General features: G+C 47.1%; 1 protein-coding gene across 1 annotated transcript in view; it reads left to right on the forward strand.

Annotated features, from left to right (window-relative positions):
- The first annotated feature begins 5,483 nt into the window (after positions 1-5,483).
- Positions 5,484-14,832, forward strand: part of TARS3 (threonyl-tRNA synthetase 3) — a 37,944-nt gene continuing 28,595 nt past the window's right edge. The window contains exons 1-4 of the mRNA XM_090263849.1: positions 5,484-5,918; positions 7,003-7,071; positions 8,144-8,340; positions 14,035-14,158. Coding sequence (XP_090119975.1) covers positions 5,589-5,918; positions 7,003-7,071; positions 8,144-8,340; positions 14,035-14,158 — 720 coding nt within the window. The 5' untranslated portion in view covers positions 5,484-5,588. The remainder of the gene's footprint in view (positions 5,919-7,002; positions 7,072-8,143; positions 8,341-14,034; positions 14,159-14,832) is intronic.

Here is a 14,832-nt window from a genome sequence, read left to right on the forward strand (position 1 = left end):
ACCCTAAAAACCAAAGAGAGTTTTCCCTTTGGAACAAATCTAAAATACATGTAACTTGTATAAAGCAGGGACTCTTCTGGTTTCCGTCTCGGAGAAACATCGGGGGCAAATGAAGACCAATAGCCAAACGCTGCTTCAAAAGGCCTCAAATCTTTTCCTGTGTTCGCAAAGACCGGAGTGGGTACCGCAAACACAGGCAACGGCATTACAGACAGGGATCCCCTTCTTTGGCCTCCGTCCCCATCACTCCCATGGCTGTCCCAGAACCTCTGCTGCCATCGCTTCCCCCTCCCCAACACTAGCTCTATATTGCCTTTCTCTCCCCATCCCCCGCCCCCACTCTTCACTCTTTTATTATATTGACCAACCCCATCCTTCTCTTTGCGGGACAGAATCCTTCCTCTCTAGAAGGAGGGAGGTAGGAAAATTGGGATACTGATTACAGGGCCCTCTTGGGAAGGCGAGGAGAAGAGAAAACAGTCTGAGAAGACTGCTGTGCTGTTTTTTTAAAATAACAGCTTTATTCTATATAATGCACACACACACATATAAAATGCACACACACACATATACAATGCACATATATACTCTATATAATGCACATATAAACTTAATGCACACATATATATACAATGCACATATATACTCTATATAATGCACATATCATAAACTTCATCCTCTTAAAATAATACAGTTCAGCGGTTTTTAGTCTATTTATTGACACCCTCGACAATCTTACAATCTAATTTCAGGCCACTTTCATTGCCCCAAAGGGAACACCAGCCCCCATGAGCTGTCGTCCTTCATTCCCCCACTGCTGCCCTTGGCAGCCACTAATCTACTTCCTATCTCTATGACTTTATCCATTCTGGGCATTTCAAATGAATGAAATCGTCCCATACGTGGTATGTGGTGACTGGCTTCTCTCTTTTATCATAACGTGTTCAAGGTTCATCCATATTGTAGTGTGTATCTGGTCTCCACCCCTTTTATGGCAGAATAATATTCCATTGTATGGCTAGACCACATTTTGTTTACCCCTTCATCAGGTGATGGGCAGTTGGGTTGTTTCTACTTTTGGGCTATTAGGTATGAAAAATGCTGCCATGAACATTTTTACAGGTTTTTGTGGGGACATCTGTTCTCCTTTTGGGGGGTATATCCCTAGGAGCAGAATTGCTGGGTCACGTGGGAGCTCTTAACATTCTGAGGAACCATGATGCTTTGTGGGCCTTCACCTGCAGAATGAAGGCTCAGTCCAAGTTTCTTAACCTAAATATTTTATGCCTTGCACTTAAAGGTCCCCATTAAAACAAGAAAGGTGCAAATCTTTCTATTAGATAACTAAAATTATCCCCCCAGGTTGCCTTGGGGGTTACCTAAGGTTTTATTTGGCATCACCAACATTTACTTCTTTCTTTTTTTTTTAAAGATTATTTTTTTTATTGATTGATTTGAGAGAGAGAGGAAGAGGGGAGAGATAAACATTGGTTTATTGTTCCACTTATTGATGCATTCATTGGTTGCTTCTTATATGTGCCCAGGCCGAGGATCAGACCCACAGCCTTGGTATAGTGAGATGACACTCTAACCCACTGAGCTACCCAGCCAGGACCCGACATTTACTTCTGTTTCATGAGATTTTAGAGACAAGCAGTGGATATTTTTATTAAAATAAAAATCCGTGCTGGGTTGAAGCTCATTAATACCGCAGCTGAGATGCCAGATCTCGTGATTAGACCATCACAACACTTAACTACTTTTCAGAGCAAAGTAGGTTCTTACCTTGGTAATAAAGAAAAAAGCAGGTGAGCAGGTAAGGGCAGAATTCCTCCAGATGAGAGCAAAACACACAGAAAGCTTTCGGACCTTTGGAGCAAAGCTTCAGAAGAAAAGATTCCACTCTCTTCCCATTGTGGCCCAAAGACATGATCTCATGGTACTCCCCCAAGGAGAACACGCCCTCATACACCAAGGGCAGCAGCACCCGGCTCACACTGAGCTCCCTCAGTATCTTCTCTTTATAAGTCACGGGTATTTTCAAGAGCTGCCTGCTCCTCTTCTCCTTCTCCCTCTGTGCCGCTGACTCATAGTAATAGAACCACGACCTGGCCCCTCTCTCTACCATCTCGTCTCGTGGAGAGCTGGTGAAATGTCTCCTCCCTGGGCCGCGCTGCCCTGGGCTCTGTGGGCAATGTCTGCACCAATAGACACTTGGAGGCAGACTCCCCTGCCTTCTGGAATTACTCCAGATCTGCAGGGAGATGGAGGGCCTGGGATTAGGCCCAAGGTGCTGACCGTGTGGCCTAAGAGGATTGGGCAGCCCTCATTAGCCCCCGGTAGCTTCAAACGACAGAGAGACGCAAGATGTTGAAATTGTTCCTCTCATCCCCCCATGATCCTTGTTTCAGGCTCCTTCCTGCCTTCTCCCAAATGAGTATCTTCAACATTATAAACGTAGCAGGCTCGTAGTCTATACTGAATGGGATCATCGTACGGTTGGAAGCTGTACAGTCTCAGGTTCTGTCTCTATCTCTTCCGGCCACTATTGTTTGGGGTTAGACATGACCTTGCGGAAAGCTAGAGATGGTGGAGGAAAGTAGCCAAAGCCGGGGGTGGGAAAACAGTGTTTAGGGTTTGTTTGTTTTTTAGATTTTATTTATTTATTTTTAGAGGGAGGGGAAGAGAGGGAGAGAGAGAGGGAGAGAAACATCACTGGGAGAAACATCAATCAGTTGCCTCTTGCACGCGCCCCAACCGGGGACTGAACCCGTACCCTAGGCATGTGCCCTGACCGGGAATCGAACCGGTGACCTTTCACTCTGCAGGATGATGTCCAACCCACTGAGCTACACTGGTCAGGGCCAGTGCTGGTGACATGATTAATCAGTGGTATACTTGACCCATCTCCTCTGATCCAGCCCCGGTGTCCACTTCATGAAGCAGATTAGAAGGACGGATTATTGTTGGCTCCGGGGAGGCTCCGCTGCAAGCAATGCCCCACTGTGGACCGCGTGGATGTAATATAACTCCAAACCAGCCTTAGTGTGCCACCTTCCCAGGACCTCCTGGGCCCTGGGGTCACCTCTGGACACTCCATGGCTGGGTCTGCAGGTGACCGGTTCTCTCCCCCAGGCACTCCCTGTCTTATTCCTCTCCGTGTGCCCATGTGAGTGAATTACAGCATTGGGGTCCTTCTGCCACCCACATCACACATATCTCCTTTCTAAGAGCCACCCTAAGATTGTGTGTAGGTAGACAGGAATGACTGAACAAAGCCCAAATACTTCTTACTTTTCCCTGGTTAGGAAATTAACAAAAAGATCTGTGGTTATTGAAATACTCTTGCCTGTTCAGTTTATAGAAACATATTTTTCTACCACATCTGGGTGGGAGATTGATTTCTCAGAATCACCTTGGGGTGTTCTGGTGGTGGTAACCAGGAGAAAAGACATTTCTTGACTTTGCTTGTGACCTCTTGTGAGACGGTGAGAAAATAACTTGAGACCGCCCAAGTCCCTGGTAGGAACCATGTATTTCTGTTGTTTTGACGTCTTGGGGCCAATTTCTGGAGACAGCAAAGGACTCACCTGCCAGTGCGACTTTCATATGTAAACCAACCAGTCCAGAGCCCACCCCCCAACCACCTCTTTCTCAGGGTCTCACACTCCAGGCCACCATTCCCCTGCCAGAATCACCCTACGGTCACATACCAGGCAACCACGGACAGCCCCTAGACCCCAGAGCCTGCCAAAACGCAAACTAGCCAATCCTAAACCTGCTTACCCTGCCTGGCCTGTTCCTTCCCACGGAAACTGAAATAAAGGCTCTTAAGCGTATTTGCCTTCCACTTCCTGGGAACTAGGAATAGCAATCTTTTCAATGGCACTGGTCGCCTGATCTGTTGGCGTCAACACCGGTGCCGAGCAATAAACCTACAATATTGTGAAGCGCTCTGAAGGCCTCGTGGAGAACTGGACAGGAATCCCCACTGCTTCCCTCCGGCGCCAGCCCTTAAGGTAATTGGGCCGCACATCAAAAATTCTGCGGGAAATGGTGCCACCTTGTGGTACTTTTCGGTTTTTCAGAGCCGTTTTAGGTTCACTGCAAAGTGGAACTCGAATAACAAACATCATTTCATTCAATGTCATTTTCCCACAACATTGATGAAATGCCACAGGAAACGAACTCTTCTTTGTCCCAATTAGCATATGGTAAAGTTGGTTTTGTTTCACAGCCAACAGCATGGTTAGAGCCCAACATGATTATGCTAAGGGGAAAAAAAAAGCCAGATAAAAGAAGTAATTCTGTATGATTTCATTTACAGAAATTTCTAGGAAATGGAAACGAAGTCATAGTTTCAGGAAGCAGAGGAGGGGTTGTTTGGGGGATTAGGAGTGGGGGGACCCAAGAAAGACACTGCAAAGAAGCCAGAGAGACTTGTGGGGCACCGAAGTGGGGTCATAGCATTTTACAATATACAGGGCACTGCAGAATGGGAGGAGTAGAAGCCCGATGGCAGAAGGGTGAGAAGTGACTGAGTCCAACTGTCCAGAAGCTTAGCAGGGAAGTGGTCTCACTGCCTTGCTCTATGGAACCTCCTCCGGGGAGCTGCTTGTGATTCCAGTTACCTTAATGCAAATAGCTTGGGGACTCCAATGGCATTTATTAACTCTATCTCATCATATGACAGATACAATTCAATTTTACCAAGGTTGAAAGGCACCGCAATGTTAAGTGCAGAGACACTGGCATCACATATTCTGAGTCTGAATCTCAGCTGTCATTCAGCGGCTGTGTGACTTTAGTCCAGTCACTTGAGCTCTCTGTGCTCCAGTTTCTCCATCTATAAACGGGTATAAGCATATCTAGTGAAAGCCAGAATTCGGGAGGGTTAAGACAGGAGCCATAGTGTGAAGGGAGGTGTCAGCCTTCACAAGATTTTGGACGATTTGCGTTTCAGCCGACGAATGGCGACAAGCTCATAGGCCTGAAAGTACCTTGAGCTCATTCAGGACCCTCACCACCCTCCTGGCGGAGGTCACCGCGGGATCCCACACCCAGTAGCACTTTCTCCTATAGTGTGCCCAGCCTCGGCCCTATCCCTGCAGGGTGCAAGCCCCGTCGCCCCGCCTCCTCAGTGTTCATCGCCCCGCCCCTCCATGTACGTAGCCGCAGCCCCGCCTCTCCATAGCCCCGTCCCTGTAGTGTAAGCGTACGTCGCCCCGCCTCCCAATAGCCCCGCCCCTGCAGCATTAAGTACTCGCAGCCCCGCCTCTCCCCGCGCCCCGCCCCTTCATGTACGTGGCCGCAGCCCCGCCTCTCCATAGCCCCGTCTCTGCAGTGTAAGTATACGTCGCCCCGCCTCTCCCTGTCGCCCCGCCCCTGCAGTGTAAGTAACCGCAGCCCCGCCTCCCATAGCCCCGCCCCTATGGTGTACGTAACCGTCGCCCCGCCTCCCGTAGCCGCTCCTCTCGGGGTCGCCTCTTTCCCCGCAGTGCGTTGCCCGTTACTGCCTTCCCCTCGCAGCGGCCGTTGCCACTACCTGCCGCGCAGCGCAGTGTCGGTTGCCAGAGGAGACGGGTGCCATGGCGGCTGAGGCCCTGGCGGCTGAGGCGGTGGCTTCGCGCTTGCAGCGGCAGGAGGAGGACATCACCTGGCTGTGGGACGAGGTCCTGCGCCTGAGGGAAGAGCTGGAGGACGCGCCCGACCGGTGCCAGACTGACGGGCCATGCCTCACGCGGGAGGTGGCGCAGCTCCGGGCCGAGAACCGCGACCTGCGCTACCGCCTGTACCGCCTGCGGATGTGCCTCGCCGAGGAGCTGAGCCACCAGGCGAAGGTGGAAACCGCGGCGCGGGCGGCGGCGGCGGCGGCGGCGGCGCAGGACGAGGCCGGTGGCGCGGCTGCCGGCGCGCAGGTAGCGGGGCGGTGGAATCCGAGCGGGAGACGCGGTAGGGCGCCCCCTAGGCCCCGGGCGGCGCCGCGGCCCGCGATGTGCCCGCACCGCGTTTTTCTCCGGAATGACAGGTGCAGGTGCGGGCCGTGCCCCTAGTCCCAGCGGACGAGCCCTGCGCCCCTGCTCGCTCCTGCGGCGCCGCGGCGAGGCCTGGACCCCAAGGAACCCCGGCCTCTGCGGCGGTTCCCGGACCGACCCCGTGCTGCGCGTGCTCCGCGCTGCCACGCGTTTTCTTCCGAAGCGGAACTGGCCTTTTCCTTCGTTTAAAAAAAGAAATGGGGGCGTGTTTAAAGCTCTGTTCTTTCCTTGGGCAGGAAGACCCCCAGCTACGCAGGTGAAATTCCCTCAATGATGGCGGCTCTGAGCTGCTTAGCGCAGGTGGTGGTTGGGGTTTTTGCCGTCTCGAGGTCTGTATATTTAACGTCAGTGTCTAATTCAGGGTTTTACTGTTTTAGTTCATTGAAGGACAGATTATCTTCCTGTGACGGAATAAATTTCCTAAGTTCTGAAGGCTTTTTTAGACCGTGGGGTCTTTTTTCAGTTCTTTACCATGGTTAAAAAATAAAAATAAAAAAATCATGAAATAATGCAATTAAAGTCTCTGGTGGCAGCTACATAACCATTTTCCAGTGACATTGAAATGCATTATTAGCCCTGGCTGCTGTGGCTCAGTGGATTGAGCGTCGGCCTGCGAGCCAAGTGTCGCGGGTTCGATTCCCAGTCAGGGCACATGACTCGGTTGCACGTCAGGTCCCCAGTTGGGGGCGTGAGTGAGAGGCAACCACACAGTGATAAAAAAAAAAAAGAGAAAAAAAATACATTGTTATGTTAAAATGCATTGCCTGTTCTGCGCAAGAATACATGGAAATGCACAGACAGGAAGGCCTGGGAGCATTGCAGGGGGTGTCCCGGAGAGCCAGGCTGGGAGCCCCTCAAAGGGGACACTTGCTGTCGGCTGGCACGTCCCCTCCTTCCTCAGGTGGCAGACGTGCTGCGCTCTCTTGTCGTTGGTATGAATTGTTTTCAATGTACCTTTCTTTCTCAGCCCCCTCCTAGTCAAAACGAAGAAAAAGACACGAAAAAGAAGAAGAGGAAGAAGGAGCCTGACAGTGAGGTATGTCGTTGTTAGGGAAGTAATAGAAAATCTTACCTGTCACTGAAATATGCTCATATACGGAGTGTACAGTATTCCCTCACTTATCGCGGGTGTTACGTTCCCGACCCCCTGGGAAGTAGGAACCTTACATTTATTCTACGCTCTTAAACCTACGTCACTTTAACAACATACGAATACAGTACCGCATAATCCCGTGATATAGCGAAAAATCCGCGATAAATAATTAAATATAATATTTTTAAAAGTCCCGCGATACAGTGAGGCCGCGATAAGTGAGCCGCGATATAGAGGGGACTACTGTACCTTGGGCTTTTCCATTGAGACGTAATTACTAATGATGTTACCATTCAGGGCACAGTCCTATATTTAAAACCTCGCATTCCTTAGATTCAAGTTGTCTTAACTTAGAGATGAGCTAGCTGCACAGCTGTGAGCGGATTCTTAGTCCCTATAAGTGGAGATAGCACTCTGGCTACTTTGCCTTTCTTTTTTTTTTTTAAGATTTTTAGAGGGAGGGGAAGAGAGGGAGAGAAATATCAGTGTGTGGTTGCCTCTCGTGCACCCCCAACTGGGGACCTGGCCCGCGATCCAGGCACGTGCTCTGACCGGGAATAGAACCGGTGACCCTTTGGTTCACAGGCCGGCGCTCAATTCACTGAGCCACACCAGCCGGGGCAACTTTGCTTTTTTATATCAATCATTGTCCACATTTGGTCGGAGCGAAAGAGCACTCTATGGTCTTCAAGGGCTCAGTCTGGTTGAGGAGTTACGACAAAACGGGCAGAACAGCTAGAGAACAAAGTCTGATGGTGTATAAATAAGCATCGAATGATGTGACTCTTCGTCCCTGTGTGTCCAGCGTGTGGACAAGGAAGACGCCGGCTGTTGCAGTTGTCGGAGGGCCTGGGCTTGGGGCTGCGCCCGGAGCGCTGAGAAGGAGGCGAGGGCAGGCAGCGGAGGGATGGAGACCCGGGGCCTTCGGAGAGCGGGGTGGGCTTGTTTAGAGCCAAGCAGGCAGAAAAAAAGCGGGCCATGTATGTTAACCTCAGTGCGCTCCAATGCATTTCAGGTGAAAAATCAGCCAGATTTCATAAAGGAAAGATTGAAGTTTTTTGAAATGTTGAAGAAGGATCCTCAGCTGTTACTGGCCATTTATGAAAGAAAGGGGAATGCCAGCAACGTGATCACCGTGAGAGTAGCTGACGGGAAGACCGTGGAAGGGGAAGCCTGGAAAACAACACCTTACCAAGTGGCCGCTGAGATTAGGTAAACCCTAGTTTGGAGAAGATATTCAGTGTTAAGTATCGTGCCAGACCTTGTTGAAAATGTGTTGTGCTTGGGGACGACTAAATTCTCTCTCTTTTTCTTGCTTGTTGAATAAATTAAATCAGTTCATTTTTTCCCTCTGGCTTCTAATGAGGCCATCTAAATAAGTAATCAAATGTCAGAACACAAGCTCATCCTCTTAGAACATCCAGATTGTAAAAGTTCTAGTAAAAGTATACAGGAGAGAAAAATGTTTCATCTTTGACAGGCCACATGACATTGACTTTGTTCATTATCAAGACATCATGAGTTTTTACAGGTGTTTTGCTGGACTAGGGGGTCAGGAAACTTAACTGCAAGCTATTGTGCCCCCGGTAACTAACCGTGGAGGGTGCCATGAACCCACTTGGGCAGAGCGTGAAAGCTTTTCAGGCCTGTTTTCTTACATCGTCAGTGGACATAATAATACTTTCCCCATTTACCTTGTAAATACTCAGTGATATAGTGTATATGAAAATACTCTGAAGATTAAAGTGTCTCTAGAAATGTACAGAAGGCTTGTTAATTGTAGATTGAAGATGTTTGTGTTAGGGCTATTACCAGCCTGAAATAAGTACTTTGACCTTCCCAGAATTTAGGTACATTAGTGAAGTTATGTTGTTTTGACTAATGTTCATTTCTAGCATTAAATGCAGCTCTATAGAAGCCGCAGCTCAAAACTGCCATGTAAATAAACGCCTGCTATTTCAACAGCGAGCTCTGCAACAATTGAAGTCCTTCGACTTCCTCTGAAAGCCGTGGTTCAGATTGAATTTTTTTTAAGCCTCTCACATCATGTTCCCAAAAGGCCCCTCCCAACCCACTGCTGTATTTTCCAGGAGAGATGGATTGATGTGCTGGAGAAAAATTGGTTTTGAGCAAAAATAATTTCATGTTAACTGATAAAGAGGTGGCAAGTCCTACAGAGGGGTTGCAGGAGTGTCTAAAACGTAAAATTGTCCAAGACAAAGGAGTGGGCAAAACAGTGCTCATCGTTTTACTATCAGAGAGCAGAATTCAGGGCCAAAATCATGAAATGGGATATTGAGACTTATTTTAAAAACAGATGAGCATTATAATCTACCCTGACTATTTGTTGCAAACCTTTACGAGTTAAATAATGTAGCATCAAATAAGAAATACAAAATTATAGAAGTCCAAGGGCAGTAGACTTTACTGTGGTCTTCTGAGTTGACAGATAAAAACAGGCAAAACGTAAGATTGTACGTGTTTGGATAATAACACTGTAAGGTAGACTTGGTGACTACTCACTGATCTCTGTGCTCTGCAGGTAGAGACAGTACTTGTGTCTCAGCTCCAATGGTCACACTTTCAGCTCCTCAGAATCTCAATAAAATGCAGGAACATACAGTTCACATTCTGTGACCACAATGATATCAGGCATGTGCTCAGTAACTAGGTTCAATGACAGCAAAACAAAATAAACAATAAAACTTGGAAATTGAAAAGAAAAAAACTCTTCAAAATAACTGAGGTGGAAGGAAATAAAAACCAGCACAGAATTCTTAGGAAATACTTCTGATGAAGAGAATACATTTCAAAATGTATGGGCTATATCCAAAGTGGTGATCAGCAACAGATTTGCAGTGTAGAAGGCTTTTATTTTAGAATAGGAAAGAATTAAAAAAAAAAAAAGACTAAGAATTCAACTCAGGCAGTTAGAAAAAGAACAGTTAAACAAGGGGGAAACTCTAAATCAGGGGACAGTATTAATTGAAAAGCTAGTAGAATAAATAAGGATACAGTGAGGTAGCCGGATATAAAATAAGGTTTAAAAATAATAGCTTTATTACATTATGCTGCTTGTCCCCTTGGTTAACTGCGAGTTGATTGCATAGGTAATTCTTCCTATTCTAGGGGAGTGCAGGCCTTGCTAAGCGTAACATGAGGGCTAGGAATCCCCTAGTTTAGGGTTCGTCCATGGTTAGGGGTCCAAGCTGGGTCCCACCCATGGACTCACTTGCGGGTAGGAGGAAGAGCAGCTGAAGAACAAGGATGCTTTGAGGCCAAGACCCTATAGCGGTGCACTTGAATTTCAACTTACATCCTATTAGCTCTCCTTTAGTCAAGTGGCCACCCCTAGCTTTAAGAGAGAACGGAAATGTAGCTCCTGCTGACTGCCACCTGTTCAGCTGAAGCATCATCACCATCACCATCACCATGGAAGAGAGGGAGCATGGTTTAGGGGACCACGTCTGCCCCAGTGTGCCCCTCCGACATCCAGATACCTGTGAGCACACTTCTTTCCGCATCCCACACACTCGCTCCCCAAGTGGCACAACTCCAGGTCCCATCAGCCAGAAGCCCAGGTTTCCAAGTGACGTGTCCAGCGCCCCCATCGGGCTGGCTCCTTTCACTTCAGCAGCAAATAAACAGACAAGGCTACCCACTCCACACATACCAACGGGTGGAATCATCACAAGGCAACCACAATGAAAGTCTGGAAAAAAGAAGGAGCAATACTGCAGACAGTGGCGTGCAGAAGCCATCAGACCCTGGTGGCAGTGCTGACGAGGCCACAGCCTGTGGATTCAGTCCTCTGTGGGCCCTGATTTTGCTTCCTGGGAGGTTCGTAGCTCTTCCTAACACTTGTTTGCCACATCTGTGGGTCTGTTTGTCCTTCCGGAGGTTGAAGTGTGCATAGCCCAGTTCCTGCTGGTGCACTCTTGAGGGCTGAGGTTCCTTTAAGGATCAAGCAATCAGAGGTATTATAAGCTGGGTTTGTAGCTTGTCTGGCAATATGATTCTCACAAGGCGTTAACTGGAGTAGGCTTCTGGTCTGTTTGCTTCTAACCAGCTCCAGTGAAGCTAATCTCACTTAAAGAATTCTAGACAGAGACTTCTCACCCTTCTATTCCCCGGCCTTTGTACTTGGCTCCTTCCTCTCTCTGTCAATTTCATGGACTGAGCTCGTAGGAAATACAAGGCTGTGAGAGGCCGGCACCCTCACTTCGATCCTTGTGGTCAGACCAGCTCCAGTTGTCTGTCTTTGTCCAGGGCCTTTGTCAGTGCCTGTCCCTCCTGTTTGGGGCCGAAGATTGGTTCTCCAGTCTTTCACAGCTTCGAGTTCCTGCCTTTTCAGTTTGGATGGTGGGCCGGCCACGGGCAGAGAGTGCCTCCCTCGGTGAGGCCCCGTCCTTGCATCTCTGCTTGCAGACTGGGCAAGTCCCACCTGAGCTTGCCTCATTTGGGTGGCATTTTGCTACAAGCCACAGGAGCTATCCAGCGTGTACCCGCATCCTGCCTTTTCATGACCGCTTCCTTGTGTGCTGCGGGCGTGGAAGCGCATCGATTTGCTGGCGGGTTTTGTCCAGTATTTTGTGAGGCCAAAACAAGGGTTATTGGCTTTCCACGTCTTAATATCTCTTTCCTGAAAACCCACCGCCAGCCAGCATCACATGTTTTGTTTCTGTTACTCGCTCCCAGGCCCTCGTTTCTGTATTAAGATACAGGCTGAGATGCTGCAGCGGAGTTCCCACCAAACTCGGTGGCTCACAAGTGGTCGGAGTCTCTCAAATAGCCGCCTGGAGGTGGGGGGCCAAGGTTGTCGGGACGACACTTGTCCGTATAGTTAGCCGAGGCCCTACATTTCTTCCATCCGGTGGCTGAGCCATCTGATACAGCGTGGCCCTTGTCTACGTGGGCTGAAGGGAAGAGCGCGTGTGCTCAGTCCACGGAAGGCAGGGAGACTGACCCGCCCTCCGCTGTCCTCAGGCTGAGACACAGCGGTGCTGCACCTCCTCTGCTCTACCCGGTGCCTCCAGACTGGCCATACGGCCACCTCGAGGCAAGGAGACTTCCTGTAGAAGGAGAATGGATCTGAGGAGCCCTTAGCCGTCTCTCACTTCGTTAATAACAATACCTAACATTCATTAAGTTCTTAGTATGAGTATGCCTTATTTAAGCCTTAGAAATAAATGTGTGGGGAAGACCCACAGCCCCCACGTTACAGATGTGAAAAGTAAGCTTAGGGAAGCTGAGTAAGTTGTCCAGCGTTTAAACCCAGCTTGGCCCAGCTTAATCACAATGCTATACGGCTGCTCAAGTTAGATACAAATAAAGCATCACATTTAAAAATGACATAATTGAGGGGTGCCTGAGATGGTGAGAGCCCAGAGGAAAGGTACTGTGGCCCTTTTCCTGGTAGGAAAATTGAGCGATGTATTCCGACAAAAGTCATTTAAAAGTGCATTTCCCTTGACCCAGCAATTTTACTTCTAGAATTTTTCCCGGAAAAAAGAAATTAGATACTAATACGTATGTTCAGGAATGTTCACTGTAGCATTTATTGTTGCCCCCCCAAACCCACAAAGAAAGAACCACAATGTCTAGCAATAGTGGGTTTATTAAGCAAGTCTTGGTTCTACAATTATGAGGTACCATGTTTTAGAAGTCTCTCCTGTTAGGGAAAATGTGACTTATTTGAAGTTTAAAAAGTAGGTTACCAAATAACACAGAATGATACTGCTAAAAAATGAGTTTGTGTTGGTGTGCATAACCTGTCAAAAACTGTAGAAGGACATACAGCAAGTGGACAGACAGTCATTTCTGGGTGATGGGGCTGAGAGTCACGTGCTTTTCTTTGTGCTTTTCTGTACTTTCCAGATTTCTTCTCTTAACGTGTCATTTTTGTCAATTTTTAAACAACAGTAAATGTTATTGAAAAGACACATGAGAAAGATTAACACCTTGATAGAAAACAAGCAAAGGACGTGGGCAGCTCATAAAAGTAAAAATGGCCAGTAAACATTAAGTTAATCAAATAAGTCAACTTAAGACAACAATTTCCAACATGACATTGGCAAAGGTTTAAAAAATCATTTAAGCCCTGGCTCGTGTGGCTCAGTGGACTGAGTGCCGGCCTGCAAATTGAAAGGTCGCTGGTTCGATTCCCAGTCAGCGCACATTCCTGGGTTGTGGGCCAGGTCCCCAGTTGGGGCGTGTGTGAGGCAACCGACCGATGTATCTCACGCACATCAATGTTTCTCTCCCTCTCTTTCTCCCTCCCCTGCCCTTGCTCTAAAAATAAATAAATAAAATAAATAACCTTTTAAGATGCGTGGAAGTGGTACACTCAGACAGTCTCTCAGAAACCTTTCAAAGGCACGTGTTCTTTGACCCAGCAATTCCACAGCCGCGGGCTTAGTCCCAGAAAATGGTCACAGATGCCATAGAGCTGTCTGTGCAGGAGAGGAAGCTTTCTTAACGAATATGATGCTTCTGGACTCTGTTGGAAGGCTGTCTGATGGCACAGCTGTGAAAAAGCAGGCTATAAAATTATCGTGGCAACTGTGTTTTTAAAAATTGTGTGTGTGTGTGTGTGTGTGTGTGTGTAAAGGAGGGATGGGGATTTACCAAAATGTTATGAATAGTGACCTCTGCGTGGGAAGATGTATATATGATCTTTATTCTTTCTCTGTTTTCCAAGGTCTTTACAGTGAACGTATATTACTCTTGTACTTAAAATAAATGTAACAAAATAAAAATGATCTGTCCCAGTAGTTTGCATTCGTACTTTCTATCTGCTTAAAAAAAGAAAGAAACAGCCCCTGGAAGTTATTTTAATCTTTTGTTTTAAGGGATCATAGCCTGGGATAAGGTTAATTAACTGCCAAGTGACTTTTCTCTCACTAGTCGAGAACTGGCTGAAAGCACAGTAATAGCCAAAGTCAATGGTGAGCTGTGGGACTTGGACCGTCCACTGGAAGGGGATTCCACTCTAGAGCTGCTTACGTTTGATAATGAGGAGGCTCGAGCTGTAAGTATGGACCGACCAACAACCAAGCTTTGGGTATTTCTGTTGTAAACAACATGTATGAAGCCACATAGCGAAGTCAAGAATGATGAGTTTGTGGCCTTCTAAGGTTTGAAATGTGTATATTGCTGTTCAATAAGTATTCAATAGGTTTTTTAATGGAATGAATATACACAAATATATATATATATATCAAGGTTTTTAAGTAGCCTGTGCTTATAATTTCTCAAAATAATTTTTCCTTAAGTTAGAATGCTATAATTATTAAATCAGTCTATATTTGAAGTGAATTTAAGTAGACTCTTAAAAGTGGATCTACTTTATAATTTAATGTGTAGGAGAATTGAAAAAATTATCAAGACTCAAATATCCTTTAATTATTAATGTAATAGTCTAAAATAGATTCCACATTTTCGTGTAGATCTCTGGTAAACATTGTTATCTTAACTTTGGTTTCTCCCTTCATGGGGTCCATTATCTGCATAAAACCTAACTTATGATTACATAACTTATGAAGTTTCATTAATTGCGATACTTTTGCTAGATTTCAAATTATAAGAATGATATTATGACTTTCTCTTTAAAGTATGCCAAGTACAGTATTTCCTCACTTATCCCGGGTATTACGTTCTAGATTCCCCCCCCCCCACGCCCCCGCGATAGGTGAGAATCCGCGA

Source organism: Furipterus horrens, unplaced genomic scaffold (genome assembly GCF_987537825.1).
Source record: "Furipterus horrens unplaced genomic scaffold, mFurHor1.1.pri manual_scaffold_16, whole genome shotgun sequence".
NCBI classification, from domain to species: domain Eukaryota; kingdom Metazoa; phylum Chordata; class Mammalia; order Chiroptera; family Furipteridae; genus Furipterus; species Furipterus horrens.